The sequence below is a fragment of the Leguminivora glycinivorella genome, chromosome 27 (genome assembly GCF_023078275.1).
Source record: "Leguminivora glycinivorella isolate SPB_JAAS2020 chromosome 27, LegGlyc_1.1, whole genome shotgun sequence".
Classification (NCBI taxonomy): Eukaryota; Metazoa; Arthropoda; class Insecta; order Lepidoptera; family Tortricidae; genus Leguminivora; species Leguminivora glycinivorella.
In genome coordinates, this window is record NC_062997.1 from 704799 (window position 1) to 724663 (window position 19865).

The 19865-nt window shown below is 36.1% G+C and overlaps 1 protein-coding gene across 1 annotated transcript; it reads left to right on the forward strand.

Moving 5' to 3' along the window:
• The first annotated feature begins 1104 nt into the window (after window positions 1-1104).
• LOC125240347 lies at window positions 1105-4063 on the forward strand. The gene is made up of 2 exons (XM_048148243.1): window positions 1105-1147; window positions 2379-4063. Exons 1-2 carry the CDS (start codon window positions 1105-1107, stop codon window positions 4034-4036), a joined length of 1701 nt encoding a protein of 566 aa, XP_048004200.1. The 3' UTR covers window positions 4037-4063.
• Window positions 4064-19865: the final 15802 nt, after the last annotated feature.

The window sequence follows — 19865 nt, forward strand, 5'->3', positions numbered from 1 at the left end:
TAGTACAAACGTCAAGTTTTAAGTGCTTGACAAAATAAAAACATCGACAATCCTTTTATCTGTAAAATAGCCTTACATGAGAAAAGAAAAAAAAAAACTTTCTTTCTTTGTGAAAAATCGTCAGGTCAACAAGTCTGCCGTGGCTGAACATTTGTTAGAGTCAGGGCCAAACCACTGGATCGAACTACATGACCCTAAACCCTAAAGTCCGTCCGGAACGCCATTTCTACAGTAGAAAAGTGCGCGAAGCCATTGAAATAAAAAAACATCGCAATTTCAATCGGGACGAAGGTTTTAGGATCTCATCCACATGGAATCCTGTCATTAATAAGTGTAAGCTGAAAATAATATCGACAGTCGTTAAATCGAATATCGTCAGTGTTGTATGTCGACAGAGTAACATCCCTAGTGCGCAAACAGTTCAAGTTGATAATCAAAACCAAGTGCGGGTAGTTCGAAAAACTCGCGCGGCTGTCAGAAGGTGTTGATGTCATTTCAAGCCAGTCTTCTCCGAGACCACGGGGACAACGCCGTCCTTGAAACGTTGGAGGTCAGTTTAATATGTAGTTATACGCGATTAAGTCCCGATTTAAAAATAATTAAGCCTTACATGAGGTTAATAATTACCACTATTAATAACCTCTAAAATCTTGAATAATGTAAGTACTTATGTTAACTATTAAAAATAATGTTCGTTTTATTATTATTTTCCATTTATTTTCAAACACGTGACATTTGTATAAAACATTAATTTTATAATTTCAAGCCTATATTTCCTAAACGAGGTAGGCAGAACACATGAACACTACTCAAGATCCAGTGCCACGGCAATAATTAATAACATAATTATAATTAATCAATGACATAATAATATTATAATGTGAGTTATCGATGAACTAATAAGGAATCGTAATAAGGAAGTCACTAGTGTCACTTCGTTCATGCTAGAAAAATATCTAGGTATAGTAACAGCCGAAGCCTACATGCTTCGAGAATATACAATGAAATACAATTCGGCATTTCCATTAAATTTGCAATAAAATTTGTTTATTGAATCAAAACCGAATGAAGTTATAAAAATGTGTAACTGCATAATAAAAGGTGATGAAATGTGTTGGAAAACTCAATATGTCAAAGACTGACCGGGGTAAGAATATAGTTTTTTTTTTGTAGAAATAGAAAGAAAACGTTTATTTGGTGTATTAAAAGAATTAAAACTTAACCTATTATATTCATACATATATATAATCACGCTTGTATGCCATAAAGGGTAGGCAGAACACATGAGCTACTAAGTTTCAGTGCCACTCGGCAAAAAGGAATTAAAGAAATCCAAATTGTGACATTGCAGTGACAGGTTGTCAGCCTCTCGCATACGCCACAATTTAACCCATATACCACAGTCGACTTCTACGACACCCCAAGAAGAAAGGGGGTGGTAAAATTCTTAACCTATTACATCTTAGTCTTTTAACACTTAATGCACCAAAATGGTTGCCACTCAGCATATGCCGATGACTAAGTTAGCCATGGCGCTGGTTTTCAGGGCAACCAACTAAGAACATGTCTACTAATCTACTTATACATATAACTGACTGATTTATCAAAACAGAGCCGAAACTACAAAAGCTAGATAGTTGAAATTTTAACATTAGTACAAGAGAACGAAGCGATTTATATTCAGTTAAATTTCAAATGTAGGTATAAACCTACATTTGAAATTTAACTGAATATAAAATAGGTGTAATTAAATAAGCACTTTTGACATTAAAAATATTTTACCCCTAAAGAAGCGGTTAAAAAGGCTATGAAAGTTGATAAGGAGATCAAGTTTTATTTTGAGTTAGGGACTTGAAATTAATTGAAAAGTTAATAACTAAAAATATAAGAAAAATATTTTTAGCGGTTTTGGATGTTTATCCCCCAAGGGGCTTAAAAAGGGGTTGAAAGTATGTACAGTCACTATATATTGAAAACCGCAGAAATATCTGATACGGTCTTATGTGTAGAGCCATGCTATTGCAGGTAACTGTATCATAAACCAGTTTTATTTTAAGCTAGGATCTAGAAACTTCGTGTTTTAGGATCTAGAAACTTCGTGTTTTAGAAGAGGGTTTCGGTGTTTTTGAAAATTCATCCCTAACGGCGTTAAGAAGGGGATGAAAGTTTGTATTGGAATCAATAAGTAGAGTAGTTTACCTATAAAATGAAATCTATTCTAGAATCATTAATATATAAAATCTACGCGAACAAAATTGTGAGAAAGAAAAAGGTATAACTTTTTATTATCTTTATCCTATACAATTGCAAAAAAACAATAGCGATAACGAGAGGAAAATAAATGTAGAATTAAATATTGAAGCATGTTTTTGTTTCAGCTGTAATTTTAACAACCATCTTCGTAGCGGTTCTCAGCGTAACTCACTCAAACAGGACTACAGATGCCGTTCCCAACGTTCTTCAAAAAGTTCTCATGAAATACGAAGTTAACTTTAATAATTCTGCTAATAATAATGAAACAGTTATGCGAAGATCTTTAAATGATCCAGATATCAAAGATACCATCCGTAAAAAAATAGACGAATTGAAGCCTATGCTTGACGACGACAAAGTACATCACAGGAAAGGAAAATCATTTGATCGCAATAATAGAGAACCAACAGATTCTTCCCACGAAAGTAAAACTGAACACGTCGATACACCAAACCAGAAATATAAGAAACTGAGGAATGAAATAGAAAAGCATTTAAGAGCTGAACCGATATCGGAAGAAACTAAACGAATTGTCGTTGAAGCTTTAGATCAAATTGAAAGTGAATTGAAAATGAATGATTGCGTTATGGAGCATTTTTCAGGAGAAACTGTTATGCGAAGACGTCATTCCCATGGCAGTGAGCCTTCTATAGTTATTCCAAAGAATATGGAACAGTCAGAGAAGACCATGAGACACATAAAAGAAAAATGGGATAAAGTTGTAAGTCAATACTCGTCGCCCGATGAATCTAAAACCCACAATGATACGATTAGACAATTGGCGTTCGTCTTCTTAACACGACTAAGGCAATTTGTTTTTGATGTTCATGACGATTATACAAAACTACAAGACAAGTATGAGCTTAAGTGCCATTCGTCTAATAAACAAAAAGTACATCACCCAACCTTCAAACAAACAAAAAAACTCGATAAAGATGACACGTGCCATGACCTTATTATTTGTTCTGCCGAATTATTAGATTTCTTAGCTGATTTCTACAATCAGTTGAACGAAACATATTCTGACGTATTCAAAAACTACATAGAGATGTATATAAGAGAAGTTAAAGCAGCTAAAGATGAGAAAGAATCTTTTAAAAACGTCCTAGATCTTATTTTAAGTCACGCACGAGATAAAATAAAGAAAATGTTTTCAAAAGAATTAGAGAAATTGAACGATACTTTTAATAACCGTTCTAAAAGAACTGCCAGCATTAAAAACTTAATTGATAGAGTGATAGATAAAAGTAAAGAGTTAATATATGCTTCGCTATCTGTGAAACTAAAGAAATTGAAACCGAAACTTCGTTTAACTATCAAAGAAGATATAGACGTTTCAATCGGTATAGAATTAGGGAATCTACAAAAAATGTTCAAGGATAAAATGTGTTTAGTATTCAAAACTTGTAACGGCGATATTGCATTGAGGAAAAGTAACACAATTCACAAAAGACATTTAGAGTATCTAGATCCAAACAGCATTAAAATAAGACTAAGATTAGGACCTGTCATATCACATAAGAGAAATTACAAAAGAAACAATATTGATAATAATATAAAAAATGCGTATGTGAATGATACAGTAAGTGCAAGAAAAATTAATCCTTTAAAGCGTTTTAATATCAGTGAGTATACGCGTTCGGTAAACGTTACAAGAACGACATATGCTGTTACGGAGACGACCGGAAAAGCAACAACACAGCAACTCACAACATTGAGTATAGGAAGATCTACGCAAGAAGAAGTAACTGAAAGTGTAGATCCCGTAGTTATCTATTTTTAGTACAAAAATAAAGTTGTGATACGTAAAGTGCGATCTCATTTTGACAGTCGGTGGTGACGCTGCCTGCTGAGCCGCGGTCCTGGGTTCGAATACCGATAAGGGCATTTATTTGTTCCGCAGTCATGGGCGTTTTCTATGTATATAAATATTTGTATATTATATGTATCTTTGTCTGAGTACCCACCACAAGCCTTTTTGAGCTTACCGTGGGGCTCAGTCAATCTGTGTAAGAATGTCCTATAATATTTATTTGTTTATCTTTTCTATAAGTTATTAACCCCCGACGCAAAAACGACGGGGTGTTATAAGTTTGACGTTACTGTCTGTCTGTCTGTTTGTCTGTGTGTCTGTCTGTGGCATTGTAGCTCCCGAACGGAGGAACGGATTTAGTTTTTTTGTTTGAAAGCTGAGTTAGTCGGGAGTGTTCTTAGCCATGTTTCACGATAATAGGTCCACTATGTCGGAGGTTTTTTTAAATTTTAAATTTTGTGGTTAGGTTAGTTATTATTAGTACCATAGTTGATTCGAGTGTTCCTTCAATTTCGGCATTCTTTCGGATTCTCCAACTGTCATTGTCTCTTTTCACGGGTCCCAGAATCTTCCTGAACGCCTTATACCTACGTTCTGTTACTAGTAGGTAGGTAAGTAGTAACGGCACAGTATAATAAAGAGTACTATCGTACAGTATGGCTACTCCCGCTCCCCGCTGAAAGTGCCGCCCAACCCCTCTCGGTTACCTCACAGTTACCGCCTGTCAAAAACGCGAACAGTCGTCCTGTCATATTTCATTCATACAAGCATAGTACGCGTTCACCTACACGAGCTTAGACTGTGCTAGGAACGCGCCTCTTTCATATATTTGATCGCCAGTGTCCGTGGTGTGGTAACGGTATGATGAGCTATTTGAAATAATATTTATTTATAAAACAGTAAAAAATCGTCAACAATCTAAATATTATCCTTCAAACCAGTATTTTAAACCGACAGATGCATCGATTCCATAGATCTTTCATTCTATTTGATCTTAATATTAATTATTCTTCCGAAAAGTGTCAAATCGGCATCTGACTCACTTGTCATACGTATAAAAGAGCTTAAAACCCACTTAAAAGAAAAACGTTATATTATCTATTATACTATAGATAACTTACATTCTTTTGGCGTAAAAAGTCTAACGATACACTATGATTTCAATATAATATACGTCCAAAAAGTCTTCAATATAAAGTATGCCTTAAATCACACTTTATAAGGTCTAAAATACACATGCGGTTAAAAGAGTTAGGCCGTTTCAAGGGCATTGAGTTTTTTTGTGCCTCAGCGGGATTCGAACCCGTAGAGGACGTCACTGCTGATTAATGATGAATGACCCATCGGGATTCCGATCGCATTCAGTAGAGTTCCGTATAACTATTTCGGTGCTACGTTTATCTTCGGCCCACCAAGGTGCATAAAACATAAAAAAAAAAATTACGGTCAAACCAAATCTTGGATTAGAAAACCGGCAAAGAGCGTGTCGGGCCACGCTCAGTGTAGGGTTCCGTAGTTTTCGGTATTTTTCTCAATAACTACTGAACCTATCAAGTTCAAAACAATTTCCCTAGAGAGTCTTTATAAAATTCTACTTTTGTGATTTTTTTCATATTTTTTAACATGGTTCAAAAGTTAGAACGGGGGGGACACACTTTTTTTTCCTTTAGGAGCGATTATTTCCGAAAATATTAATGTTATCAAAAAACGATTTTAGTTAACTCTTATCTATTTTTAAATACCTATCCAACAATATGTCACACGTTGGGGTTGGAATGAAAAAAACAAACATCAATCCCCACTTTACACGTAGGGGGGGTATCCTAAAAACATTTTTTTCCACTTTTTATTTTACCACTTTGTTGGCGTGATTGATATACATATTGGTACCAAATTTCAGCTTTCTAGTGCTAACGGTCACTGTCTGTCTGTCTGTGTGTGTGTGTATTTGTCTGTGGCATCGTAGCTCCCGAACGGATGAACCGATTTAGATTTAGATTTTTTGTTTGAAAGCTGAGTTAGTCGAGAGTGTTCTTAGCCATGTTTCATGAAAATCGGTCCACTATATCGGGGTTTTTTTCAAAATTTTAATTTTGTGGTTAGGTTATGTTTAATTTGTATTATTAACAGAAGCAATTGGACCAGCTTTCCAACAGTTATAGTATCGACTCCGCTGTAACCCTAAAAACCACAAACTGCTACTAATCTATCACACATGTCATTTAAGTCGATTAGTCACGACTACATCGGCTGACGATTCCAAAATCGCAGGTGCAAACCGAATTAAGGCCATTCAGTCGAGTTAGATGTATTTGCTGTGTCATTCTTTCCACGGGTGCCATTATCATCCTCCTTGCGTTATCCCGGCATTTACCACGGCTTATGGGAGTCTGGGGTCCGCTTTGACAACTAATCCTAAGATTTGGCGTAGACACTAGGTTTACGAAAGCGACTGCCATCTGACCTTCCAACCCGAAGGGTAACTAGGCCTTATTGGGTTTAGTCCGGTTTCCTTACGATGTTTTCCTTCACCGAACAGCGAAATGACGAATAAACTGCATAATAATATAATGTATTAATGATTTAAGACGTTTATAACCCCCGACGCAAAAACGACGGTGTTGTAACTTTGACGTGTCTGTCTGTCTGTTTATCTGTCTGTCTGTCTGTGCGTGTATCTCTGTGTGTGTGTGTCTATCTGTGGCATCGTAGCTCTCGGACGGATGAACCGATTTTGATTTAGTTTTTTTTGTTTGCACGCTGAGTTAGTCTGGAGGGTTCTTAGCCATGTGTCATGAAAATCGGTCTACTATGTCGCGGTAGGGGTTTTTTTCAAAATTTTAATTTTGTGGTTATTTTATCAGTGGTGGGTCTGTCAACTTAGGTTGGTCTCACTCTACACACGAGATTTATTTAGCAAATGTCATAGATTTGCTTATTTGGCGCTATCATAGTTTATCCACAATCACACTTGACGATTTTGTTGCAATTTGGATTGACAAAAATCATCGATCACATCGACCATGTGTGCGATCTCTATTGGTCCCATAAAGTCTTATGTCCATATTTTCGTTAGTCATAGGATCGCCATAAAACTAACCTAACCTATCTATAGATGACCTTAATAAAAACTTAGACTTATATTGACCGGGATATAGACCGTGATTACCTTTTTGATTTTTGTCGAGCTCCCGATATTTCGACGCAGTTGCATGCATCATGATCACGGAAAACTGACGAAGGCGGGTGAAGGTGGGCGGGTGGGTGGGTGAAAATAACCGTGAATCATTCAAAACTCTTAATAAAAACTTGTCGGTGAAGGAAAACATCGTGAGGAAACCGGACTAAACCCAACAAGGCCTAGTTACCCTTCGGGTTGGAAGGTCAGATGGCACTCGCTTTCGTAATAACTAGTGCCTACGCCAAATCTTGGGATTAGTTGTTAAAGCGGACCCCAGGCTCCAGTGAGCCGTGGCAAATGCCGGGATAACGCAAGGAGGATGATGAATAAATACCCTGAAAAATTAACCGACTATGACTAATGACAATCTGGCAATCATTACATTATGACTTTCAATCATTTATGTCAAACAAAGGGATCCGAATTCCGATGTGCACTTACTACCTACCAAAGAGGATTATAGACAGTTACTGTCAAAGTAAAATGTGTAATCACAGTGCATAGACTGCCATCTCTCGACACAAGCTCAATTTTGAACATCAATTTTGACAATTTGGACCATATTCTTAAGCTTTATATGTGTTAAAATGTCATATATTAATATTAGCGCCATCTAGCCGAGCGTCCCCCAAAAGTGTAACGCCATCTAGGCCACCGTACCTTTTTCTATATGGTTCTGAGGTACGTTTTTTCTTAGACTGTAGCTGTCTATACGGAGTTACTTAATTTATGTCTTTGGTACCTACCTATGTATTGTGTAGACATAGTTATAAATGTCTACACAATCCAAAACACAAGTCGCATAGCCCCTCGCTCCGTTCTACGAAACTATTCATCTGCGAATGTTCTCAGACAATCATGCGTCAAATTAAAACATTTTAAATTAAATTTACTCGTTTAATTCGGTTCGACGAATCCACGCGCAAAAACGGCCGCCGAAAGCCGGCCAACCAATCATGGCTGCCGGCGGCAAAAAGTCGGTAATTAAAAATTCAAAATACAAAATGGCGTCGTGTCAGTACAATTTGTTCGAGCACAGTTTTGCTTATTTGGGAATGTTGCTTTATCTGTTGTTGGCATTTGGTGCTAAGTTTTACTGAGTTTCTGTTTGGAGTATAATGCATAACCGTCTCAGTTGAAATTGCAATCTTTTTTACGAAATTTGTCATTAATAAAATAATATTTTGATATTCGTGATAACTTTGGCATAGGTAATTTTTTGTTATTGCAAATGCTACGAAGAAATAGATTAGTTAGTACTTATTGTCTTATTTATTATAGCAAAAGTTAAATAAAAAAAAAAAATGCCTTTATTCCATTCATATTTTCCAGAGTTTCAAAATTCTTTAAATATTTAATTTAATTTATAGATATAAATTAAATTAAATTGTTTAGTAAATGAGTTGTTAACTTAATTTCAAGAATATGTTATCAGTTGCCAATTTGATGAAAACAAAAAAAACCTTCAAAATTACACAGTGTCCAAGCGTACAAAATCGTGAACAGATTTAAGCATTGGAAGCTTTGTATAAATGAGATACTTAAACTTCACACACGTTCACAGATACTTCAGTTTTATTAACCCCCGACGCAAAAACGACGGGTGTTATAAGTTTGACGTGTCTGTCTGTGTGTGTGTGTCTGTCTGTGGCATCGTAGCTCCCGAACGGATGAACCGATTTAGATTTAGTTTCTTTTGTCCGAAAGCTGAGTTAGTCGGGAGTGTTCTTAGCCATGTTTCATGAAAATCGGTCTACTATGTCGCGGTCGGGGGTTTTTTCAACATTTTAATTTTCAGACTTATTGTACTCTGCCCTCCCCTTTTGGGTATAGACACATGCCTGAATTTAAGCGTATTTGCCTCATTATAATAATTCACTAAATTCAAATGCCCCGCCTACAGCCTCTGCCAGTAATATTGTCTCCAATATCATTAGACAACGGGGCGTGTAACAATAACATGCATTTGTAAGGCGATCCCATACTTCCGGGCTTTTGTATGGCATTTTGTGTTGTTTATGGAAAGATTATGGGACACGAAATGTAATGTGTGGCAATTTTGAGGCGTTTCCGAGAGGGTATATGATGTTTGTGTTTATTTGTAGGCAGTTTTTCACCCTAAAAGAATGCATATGCAATATGATCATAAGACTTGATTGATCGAGTACCTAGTAATATCTATCAATAGGTAAGTATACATACCTTTAAACGAGCAATTACTATTTATTTATTGATATAATAACATAATAAAACATTAGGGACATAAAATTATCTTACAATAAAACTAACTATTAAATCTAAAATAAAATAAAATAAAAATTAAATTAAACTAAATAAAACTAAAATTAAACTAAAGTAAATCTAAAAACGGCCCCTGTGGCATAGTACCGAAGACGCTGGCAGCATTTCCTCGCTGGATTGTCAAGCTAATACGCTGAGCGAGGAAGCTGCCAGCTCTTCGATCGCCGGTGGCGTCTCTTAGTCTCTTCAACGAGCAATTCTTGTATATTTATTTATTTACATATACCGGCAATACCGGCTCTAACGATTTTGCTGATATTTGTGGGGGTTTTCGGGGGTGAAAAATCGATATGGATTAAATTGTGGTGTAGGCGAGAGGCTGGCAACCTGTCACAGCAATGCCACAGTTTTGTTTTCTTTTAACCTTTTATTTGCCAATAGTGGCCCTGAAGCTTTAGTAGTTTCATGTGCTCTGCCTACCCCTTTACGGGATACAGGCGTGATTGTATGTATGTATGTATGAAAAATCGATCTAGCCGAGTCTTGGGTCCCTGGAAATGCGAATTTTCGACTTTACATGCGTTTTCCTTTCCCATTATGAAACGCAAAATACGGTAAGTATCATCAACAATCAGAAGACAGAAATCTTAGCGACACTTGGTCGTTCAGGTACCTACTATAATTGAACTTTCCATTTCATTTAAAGATGACTTAACAAAACCACAAAATTAAAATTTTGAAAAACCCCCGACCGCGACATAGTAAACCGATTTTCATGAAACATGGCTAAGAACACTCCCGACTAACTCAGCTTTCAGACAAAAAAATCTAAATCTAAATCGGTTCATCCGTTCGGGAGCCACGATGCCGCAGACAAACACGTCAAACTTATAACACCCCGTCGTTTTTGCGTCGGGGGTTACAATACACCAAAATCAAGCGGTCGAAGTTCAAAACTCGGTCCCCTGTAGCGATCCTGTGTTCGCCACTTTGGCCGGGAGACAAAAACTTGCATTATTTAGTGGACACGGGACAACCTTGAGTGATGGCCGTTAGGAGAATATTTTAGACACGAACAGGACAATTTGAACGCACTGGCTGGATGATATTTGAATCGTGGAGAAAAAAGTAGAAACGGAGCTATTTTTAAACCACGACATAAAAACGAAGGGGTGTTATAAGTTTGACGTGTCTGTCTATCTGTGTGTGTATCTGTCTGTGGCATCGTAGCTCCCGAACGGATGATCCGATTTAGATTTTTTTTTGTCTGAAAGCCGAGTTAGTCGGAAGTGTTCTTAGCTATGTTTCATGAAAATCGGTCTACTATGTCGCGGTCGGGGGTTTTTCAAAATTTTAATTTTATGGTTATTTAGACTACTATAACTAAGTATTATAATATTTCATTTCATTTATTTGTTGTAGTCATGTACAATAAAATTAGGATGTTACATAATAAGGTACAAGTAAGGCCATGACACCCTGGAAGGGCATGCAACAGAAACTTAAAACTAGACTAAAAGCTAAACTTTAGGTATTAGTATATAATAACAATTAATTTAATGATTTAATTTGATTACATTCAATAAATACAATTCATTTAATATTCTAATATTATTTGAAAGATTATGGTATGCTATCCAAACTATTGTCATTAAGGAAATCCTTAACCGAGTAATAGCATTTATCAATTAGTAATTTTCTAAATTTGCTTTTAAATAATTCATTTCTAGGTTCTAATTTGATTGCGTTAGGAATTTTATTAAATATCAAAATGCATTTATATTGGGGACTATTTTTACACATTTCTAAATTAGTTTTTGGTAAAAGGAGTTTATTCCTGTATTGCGGTCTAGTATTTTCCTTATCTCGTTTTAATACGAATAAATCTGAATTTTCCCGGACAAAAAGCGCAGCCTGTAATATATAAATGCAGGGTAGGGTTAACAGCCTGTATTGGATAAAGTATGGGCGGCAACTGTTCGGGATCCGGATATTAGCTAGGATACGAACACATTTCTTTTGCATCACGAACAGCTGATCGGCCTCGGCGCTGTCCCCCCACAGCTCCACGGCGTAGCGGAGCCACGCGAACGCATATGAGTAGTAGGCTGATAACGCACATTTAAAATTTGTATTTCTTTTTAATACACTAAGTGCATATAGAAAACTAGACATTTTTGTTTTAATTTTTTGGATATGTCCTTTCCAATTAATTCCGGAGTCTATTGTTATGCCTAAAAGGTTGAATTCTGTGACTTCCTCTATATTACACGAATTGCTTTCTAAATTTAACTCAATAGGTTTTTTTTGTGCAGGTTTAAATTGTATAATTTTGGTTTTATTCAAATTAATTTCTAAATTGTGGTCACTGAGCCAGTTTTTTACCGTGAAAAAAATATTTTTAAGCTGATTATTACATTCTAAACTATTATTGCATTTAAACAAAAGAGAAACATCATCGGCAAACATAACGCAGCTCGTGTTCGTGTCTATGTTTTTTGGCAGGTCGTTTATATACGCCAAGAAAAGGAGACATCCACAAACGCTTCCCTGGGGGATAGAACAGGTTATATTTCGCATGTTTGACGTAACTGTTTTAATAGCTTCGGATTTTTCGTCGTAAAATTCTATTTGTACACATTGCATACGGTTTTGAAGGTATGATTTAAACCAGTTATGAGCGAGACCGCGTATTCCCATGCCATACAGTTTATAAAGTAATATTTCGTGGGATACTTTATCGTACGCTTTCGTCATATCCAACAGAAGCCCTACACTATATGATTTATTGTTTATATGCTCAAAAATGTTTTGCATATATTTATAAACCGCTAGTGACGTTGAATGATATTTTCTGAATCCAAATTGGTTTTTATCTAATATGTTAAATTTCTCTAAAAAGTTATAAACACGATTTATCATACATTTTTCGAAAATCTTTGAAATGGTCGGTAAGAGGGCTATCGGACGATATTGGGTAGGGTTTTTGCATCACCGCCTGGTTTTAAAATAGGTTTTATTTTTGCGATTTTTAGTACATCTGGGAATTTTCCTTCGTTAAATGATTGATTGATTAACCATGTAAGAGGGGTCGCTAACTCTGTTGTACATATTTTTAATAGGACTGGTGGTATTTCGTCCATACCGGAACTATACTTATTTTTGAGCTGCTTTATTAATTTAATTATTTCGCTTTCTGTGGCGGGTCGTATGAATATCGAATTATTAACGGGGGTATGCACACAATGCGCGCGCGACGGATCGGCGCCGGCTCCAAGGTCCGTCTCGCCGACCGACGCGAAGTACTCATTAAACACGTTAGTTATCAGCTCCGGCGATGTTACTAGCGCGTCAGCTGTTTTGAGAGACATGTTTTTGTACGCGCTATTCTTCTGTTTCTTTTTTATATTATTTATTATGGACCACATAGTTTTCATTTTATTTTTTGATGTATTCATAGCTCTGGCGTAATTAATTTTTTTGGACATTTTTATACTACGTTTTAGAATCTTTTCATAATTTTTATAATGGTTACGAACTACTTCATTTTTATTTTTATTTGCCAAGACTTTGAGTTGCCTTTTATGTCTACAAGATATACGCAAACCTTTTGTTAGCCATGGTTTGGTGCGGTTTGTAGTTGAACATTTAATGCGCTTTTGGGGTACATGTTCATTTAATAATGTTTGTAGCGTACAATGAAATAAATCATAGTTAACATTTATATTATTGTTTAGAGAAAACATGTTATTCCAATTGATCTCACGTAATGCTAGTCTAAATGATGACATATTTTTTTCGTTAAATATTCTTTTTGTGGCGTAAAAATTATTTTGGGTTTTTTTTACTTGCATGTTTTGAATTTTATACATAACACTTTTATGGTCTGATATGCCGTGGTCCGTAACTTCAATTGAATAAGATTTAGTGTTGGTGAATACGAGATCTATACAGGAACTAGAATTATTACTTTGTCGAGTTGGCACATTTACGACTTGTACTAAATTATTACTTAACATTTCATCCGAAAGTTTTGTCGTGGTGGTATTATTTAAAAGCATATTTATATTAAAATCTCCAACTATAAGTATGTTTCGTTTTTGTTCTTTCTGTTTAATTTTTTGAAGTATGCTATTTAGACAATCGAAGAATACATTAATGTCCCTATCTGGTCGATACATATTTATTAAAATTATATTTTGTTCTGGAATTTCAACAGCACAACACTCAACTATACACTCCCGCGACATTTCTGCGATTTCTGGTATTTCACGAAATTTAATGTCTTTTTTTGTGAGTATTGCAACGCCGCCGCCTTGGTGATGTTGACGGTAGTAAGATGCCGCGAAGTCGTACCCGTCGATGGAAATCGAATCCTTCTGCATTAATGAGATCCAGGTCTCTGATAGACAGGCTATGTCGACGTTTTCATCTCGTAGGAATGTCTCTATGATATCACATTTGTTTTTAAGGCTTTGCGTATTCTGAATCAATATTTTGAATTCATGTGCGAAAGGAATTACGCGTGCCGCTGTTATTCGTTTCTGAGTAGGGTGGAGGAGTCAATGTAGGTATTGTTTCACTATTTATTGCTTTTTGCGTGTCGTCTGATTTGTTCCTTGTTATCTCGAGTTTGGAAGTATCCCTTTCAATATAGCTGTTATGTTCTGGGACGTATTCTTTTCCATTTATGTAAAGTTTATTTTGCCTTATAATAGCGTAATGTCCTTCCCGGCGAGCTTTCACGAGTTCGGTTTTAAGGTGTCGTCTGTGATCCAGCTCCGTACTGTCCATAAACATAGAAACAGCAAATCCCGTATTCCTAAACAAATGGGAATTTTCAAGTATGTAATTTGTCATTCGCTTGCTTAGCAGTTCTATTTGTAGGGGGCGACGATATCCTTTTTTCCTATCCGTGAAACTCCTTCAATGAAACCGTTTATATTTATGTTTAGCAAGTTGTAGAATACATCATCAAGTCGGTGGCATAACTCCGTCTCCGTTTCATATTTATGCTCATCCATTCCGAAAAAGACGATTTTTCTACTGTTTTTTTCATTGCTTATTTTTGGACATTGAATTTTCTCATTTAATTCAAGAAGTTCACGTTTTAATTCTAGATTTTCCTTCTGTATTTTCTCAATTATGGTAGTTGCATTATTTATCTCTGTTTTTAAGAACTCTTGTTGTGTATTTATGGTGTTTATTTTTGCTTCAACATCCTGTTTTAATGTATTTACGGTACTATTTATTGCCAATTGGAAGGTTTTTTTCATTTCTGCAAATATGGTCCTATTATTACTTTCCAGTTTGCTATCGAGTAATTTACTAATTTCTTCTAGAGTAATTTGCTGGCTGCTGCTAGGGGTCTGGACGGAGGGAATTCTATTTTCGGTTACATCAAGTTCAGAGTATTCTTCTTGATTCAGGAGCTCGTCTACTGACATTGTGGTATCATTTAGCTGCACTGTTGCTGGGGCTCGTATCGGGGCCCGTATAGGTGTACTGTCGTCTGTTTTCCTGCGCGTAATTCCTTGGTTGCATGTAGGACATCGCCAAGAGCCAATAAGCTCATGAGCGTGTTCTCTATAGTAGGCAGATGTCATATGGACGCACCTGTAGTGGTATGGTTCTTTGCAAGCTATGCATATAAGTACTTCTAATTGGCTTATTTGGTTGTGACAGCTGAGGCAATTCATTTTGACGAATAAATCTTCCGATTTCACGCTTTTGAACTTGGTTGATTGGTTTATTAGGCTTACGTCCCTTGCTCCTGTGTCAGTGTCCGCCTCGATCGTATGTCAGCGGCCGCAGCGAAGCGAACGGTAGCAGCGGCGTGTACCGGTTTCGTGTGACTCATCGACTTAACGCCGCGAATATTGCAGAAGACGTTACTTTTATTTAAAATGTTTTTTCACATAACTTCAAATCTGTTAACTCTTTTTAAAAACTGTTTTTTGCATTGTGTTCACTGGTTCACTGGCTTTAAAATAAGATATAATTTAGGTACGGCACTTGATTTTTTGTACTTAAATTAATTTAAAAGCAAAGGAGAGACGTATAACACGACTTTCTTGCGCTAGCGGCGGTGGACGTAATATGTGTTATAGGTAAACGTAACTCGTTTCCCATGGGAACTACTATGTTGTCAGTGAATGATGAAGACATACATCATGTCTCAAAAACTGACAAAGACTAGACAGGGACAAAAAGCCAAAAACTGACAAAGGCTAGACTGGGACAAAAAATCCGTTTCCGTCGGCAACAATGGGTCTGAGATGAGGTCTGGGACGCACAGGGAGCTTACGGGGAAAGGTGAGCGTCAGGACCCCTGGACCACTACAGATATTTGATGTTTAGTACATACTAAAATTTAGTACCTATTTGATACTATTTGGTACCTGAGTACATATATTTGGTACCTCCACTGATATCGAAAAATCGAGCGAATAAAGTGGCCAGACAACCAGACATTCTGACGTCAGGATGTCTGGACCATTTTTGGTTTACATAGTTCTAGGCAACACTACTAATTGATATCTTAGTCAATATTTACTACCTATTTGGTACCTGTCAATATATTTTTTTCAATTTTTTTTGGCGTACCAGAAAAAAGTTATGACGGAATTTAAAGTTGTGAGCCCGGCCGTGCCGTTGAAGTATATAGCGCCTGTCAAAAGTATAGAGGCAAATCCGCCTGCCCTCCTGCGCGCGTCAACTTATTGTAAATAGGAATTTAGTTTTAGGCACTAGCACATCATCTCTACTACTGGCATTAATATAGTCGAAATATAAAAGTAATTAGTGTAATTACACTAGTTTTCCATTTTACTCCTGAGAGACCTAAACACGTGGCAACAGTTGGGCAAATTCTAGGGGGGAAATAGCATAAACTGTTATAATTAACAGCGTCATTGGTAATATTGGTATATAGGATGTATTTTGATGATGTGGACCATCTATGGTCCACGAGCTCCGTTATAGGGGTTTATCATATAAATAAACCACTGCTTTCGGTAACATTTGTTTTTTGCATCGATTAGTGTCAATTATGAATTAAGAGTAAATACAAACATCAAATCAATCATCTACTATCAGTACCTACAACCACAATGCCGCCAAATCTGCCATACAGCTCTACAGCTGCTGAACAGTCGCAAAAATGACCGGCTGTCAGGGGTAAACTGATTTACAAATTTCTCCGCCAGATGTCTCTCAGGGACATGACATGACATTAGACGTTATTGAGACTGTAGGAGGTTCTCTCAGGAGGAAAATGGAAAACTAGTGTAATTACACTAATTACTTTTATATTTCGACTATATTAATGCCACTAGTCAGTAGAGATGATGTGCGAGTGCCTAAAAATAAATTCCTATTTAAGTTGACGCGCAGGAGGGCAGGCGGATTTGCCTCTATTCTTTTGACAGGCGCTACATACTTCAACGCCACGGCTGGGCTCACAACTTTAAATTCCATCATAACTTTTTTCTGGTACGCCGAAAAAATTTTAAAAAAATATATTGACAGGTACCAAATAGGTAGTAAATATTGACTAAGATATCAATTAGTAGTGTTGTCTAGAACTATGTAAACCAAAAATGGTCCAGACATCCTGACGTCAGAATGTCTGGCCACTTTATTCGCTCGATTTTTCGATATCAGTGGAGGTACCAAATATATGTACTCAGGTACCAAATAGTATCAAATAGGTACTAAATTTTAGTATGTACTAAACATCAAATATCTGTAGTGGTCCAGGGGTCCTGACGCTCACGGGGAAAGAAAAAAAAAAAAAAAGTCATTTATTGTCGCAAATAATTTTAAGGTACAATTACTTAAGTATTTATTTCTATCATGCAACTAAGAGTAAGCTACGCTATGATACAGTACAATCATGTCTATATTATATATTAGCTATGATCACAACTTTGAGGACTATAAAACCGCCTTCAAAAAAAAGCGCGTTACAAAACACGTAGAAACTAAAAAGCAAAAAATAATAAACCTTTGAATTCAGATTTCTTATCGTATTGCAATAATCTAAACATCCAAATTATAAACAAATCAATTATTTTTGTAGTCGGTGCCAGACCTGTTCGTCGCCTTGCTATATTGCCTGTTTGGCCCCACCCAACCATACTCAGGCTGGCCCCGACTCCAAAAATAATTGATTTGTTTATAATTTGGATGTTTAGATTATTGCAATACGATAAGAAATCTGAATTCAAAGGTTTATTATTTTTTGCTTTTTAGTTTCTACGTGTTTTGTAACGCGCTTTTTTTTTAAGGCGGTTTTATTTTTTGTTAAAAAGTTTATTTATTTGTTGATTTTTAGTGGTTCCTATTGATATTATATGTATCAATCCGAATATATGTACAGTAGTGAAAGAATTATCCTTTAACTCCTAACCATTGAGGAGTTGACCTTCCATCATCAGCTCAGCCACATAAAATTATTACCATCAGGCGTAAATACTGGTGTACCTTTGAAAAATACGTTCAAAACATTACATGTGCCTATAACATCTGAAGAGTTCCCTCGATTTCTCCAAGATCCCATCATCAGACCCCGACTTGGTGCCAATGGGACCATCTCGGGGTTATACCCGTTCGATCAAAAAAAAAATTTTGAAAATCGGTCCACAATTCTCGGAGATATCGAGTAACATACATACAAAAAAAAATAAAAAAAAAATAAAAAAAAAAACATTCAGTCGAATTGAGAACCTCCTCCTTTTTTGAAGTCGGTTAAAAATAACTAAGTAACTACCAACAGTTAAATACTAGGTGCGACAATAGGCTCGAGACTCAGCTTGTGCCGCGAGTCTAGTGACTGCACAGCGCTGTTTTTCAGCCCGTACCTATTTCTTTGAGTGTATGAAAAAAACCGGCCAAGAGCGTGTCGGGCCACGCTCAGTGTAGGGTTCCGTAGTTTTCCGTATTTTTCTCAAAAACTACTAAACCTATCAAGTTCAAAACAATTTTCCTAGAAAGTTTTTATAAAGTTCTACTATTGTGATTTATTTCATATTTTTTGAACATAGGGTTCAAAAGTTAGAGGGGGGGGGACGCACTTTTTTTTCCTTTAGAAGCGATTATTTCCGAAACTATTAATATTATCAAAAAACGATCTTAATAAACCCTTCTTCATTTTTAAATACCTATCCAACAATATATCACACGTTGGGGTTAGAATGAAAAAAAATATCAGCCCCCACTTTACATGTAGGGGGGGTACCCTAATAAAACATTTTTTTCCATTTTTTATTTTTGCACTTTGTTGGCGTGATTGAGATACATATTAGTACCAAATTTCAGCTTTCTAGTGCTTACGGTTACTGAGATTATCCGCGGACGGACGGACGGACGGACGGACGGACGGACGGACAGACAGACATGGCGAAACTATAAGGGTTCCTAGTTGACTACGGAACCCTAAAAAAAGAATTGCTAGCTATCAGGGGTAATGACTTCTAACCCGCGTTAACATTTGAATAGCTGCTCACAGGAGTTAAAATAACAATTTATAATAAGTACTAATAGCAATTTAAATTTTAAATTTTTGCCCATAAAGTTTTACATTGTGTGAATAGTACTAGTATTAGTATTAACCCTTAAATGCATGATTCTTCTTTTAATGAGAAATTAATGTATGTGATAGACAATGTTTTTTTTAACACTAGGAAAAATTTTACTACAGTTAGAATGTACAAATATATGATGCATAATATACATCACTATACATTTAAGGGCCAAGTAATATATATTTAATAAATTTATATTAATATTATTCATGAAATTCACGTATCTCCGTCTAGCAATCGGACCCTATAGTTAATTCATTTTCAATGTAACAATATAACAATATTATTCAATGTAACAGTATTATGCACTATGCAATTAATCATCGTTCACATTTTTGTGTCATTAAAAGAGTTCTTTTAAAGTTAATTTTGAAGGTTGGTATTGATAAATTAGTACGAAGAGGGGGTGGCAAATCATTCCATATTTAGGAATTAAAGGAACTTACCTTGTGAAGTTCAATTCCAATTATGCGAGAGCTTCAACCGAAGACGATTTAAGTTTACAAGGCAGCAGTACACGGAATGATGCTGTCTCGGTCACACATTTAGAGCCCAACGCAAAAACTAGTTTTTCCGTCTCACTCGCACGCTCCTGGTGGTAGTGGGAACCGGGGCTCGCGCCATTATTTTTTAGAGGTTTAATGTAGTTTTTTTTTTTTTTTTGGGTTAAGGGTGGGAATGCTAATCGTCTTCGGTTGAAGCTCTCGCATAATTGGAATTGAACTTCACAAGGTAAGTTCCTTTAATTCCTAATTATACTTCGAGCTTCAACCGAAGACGATTTAAGTTT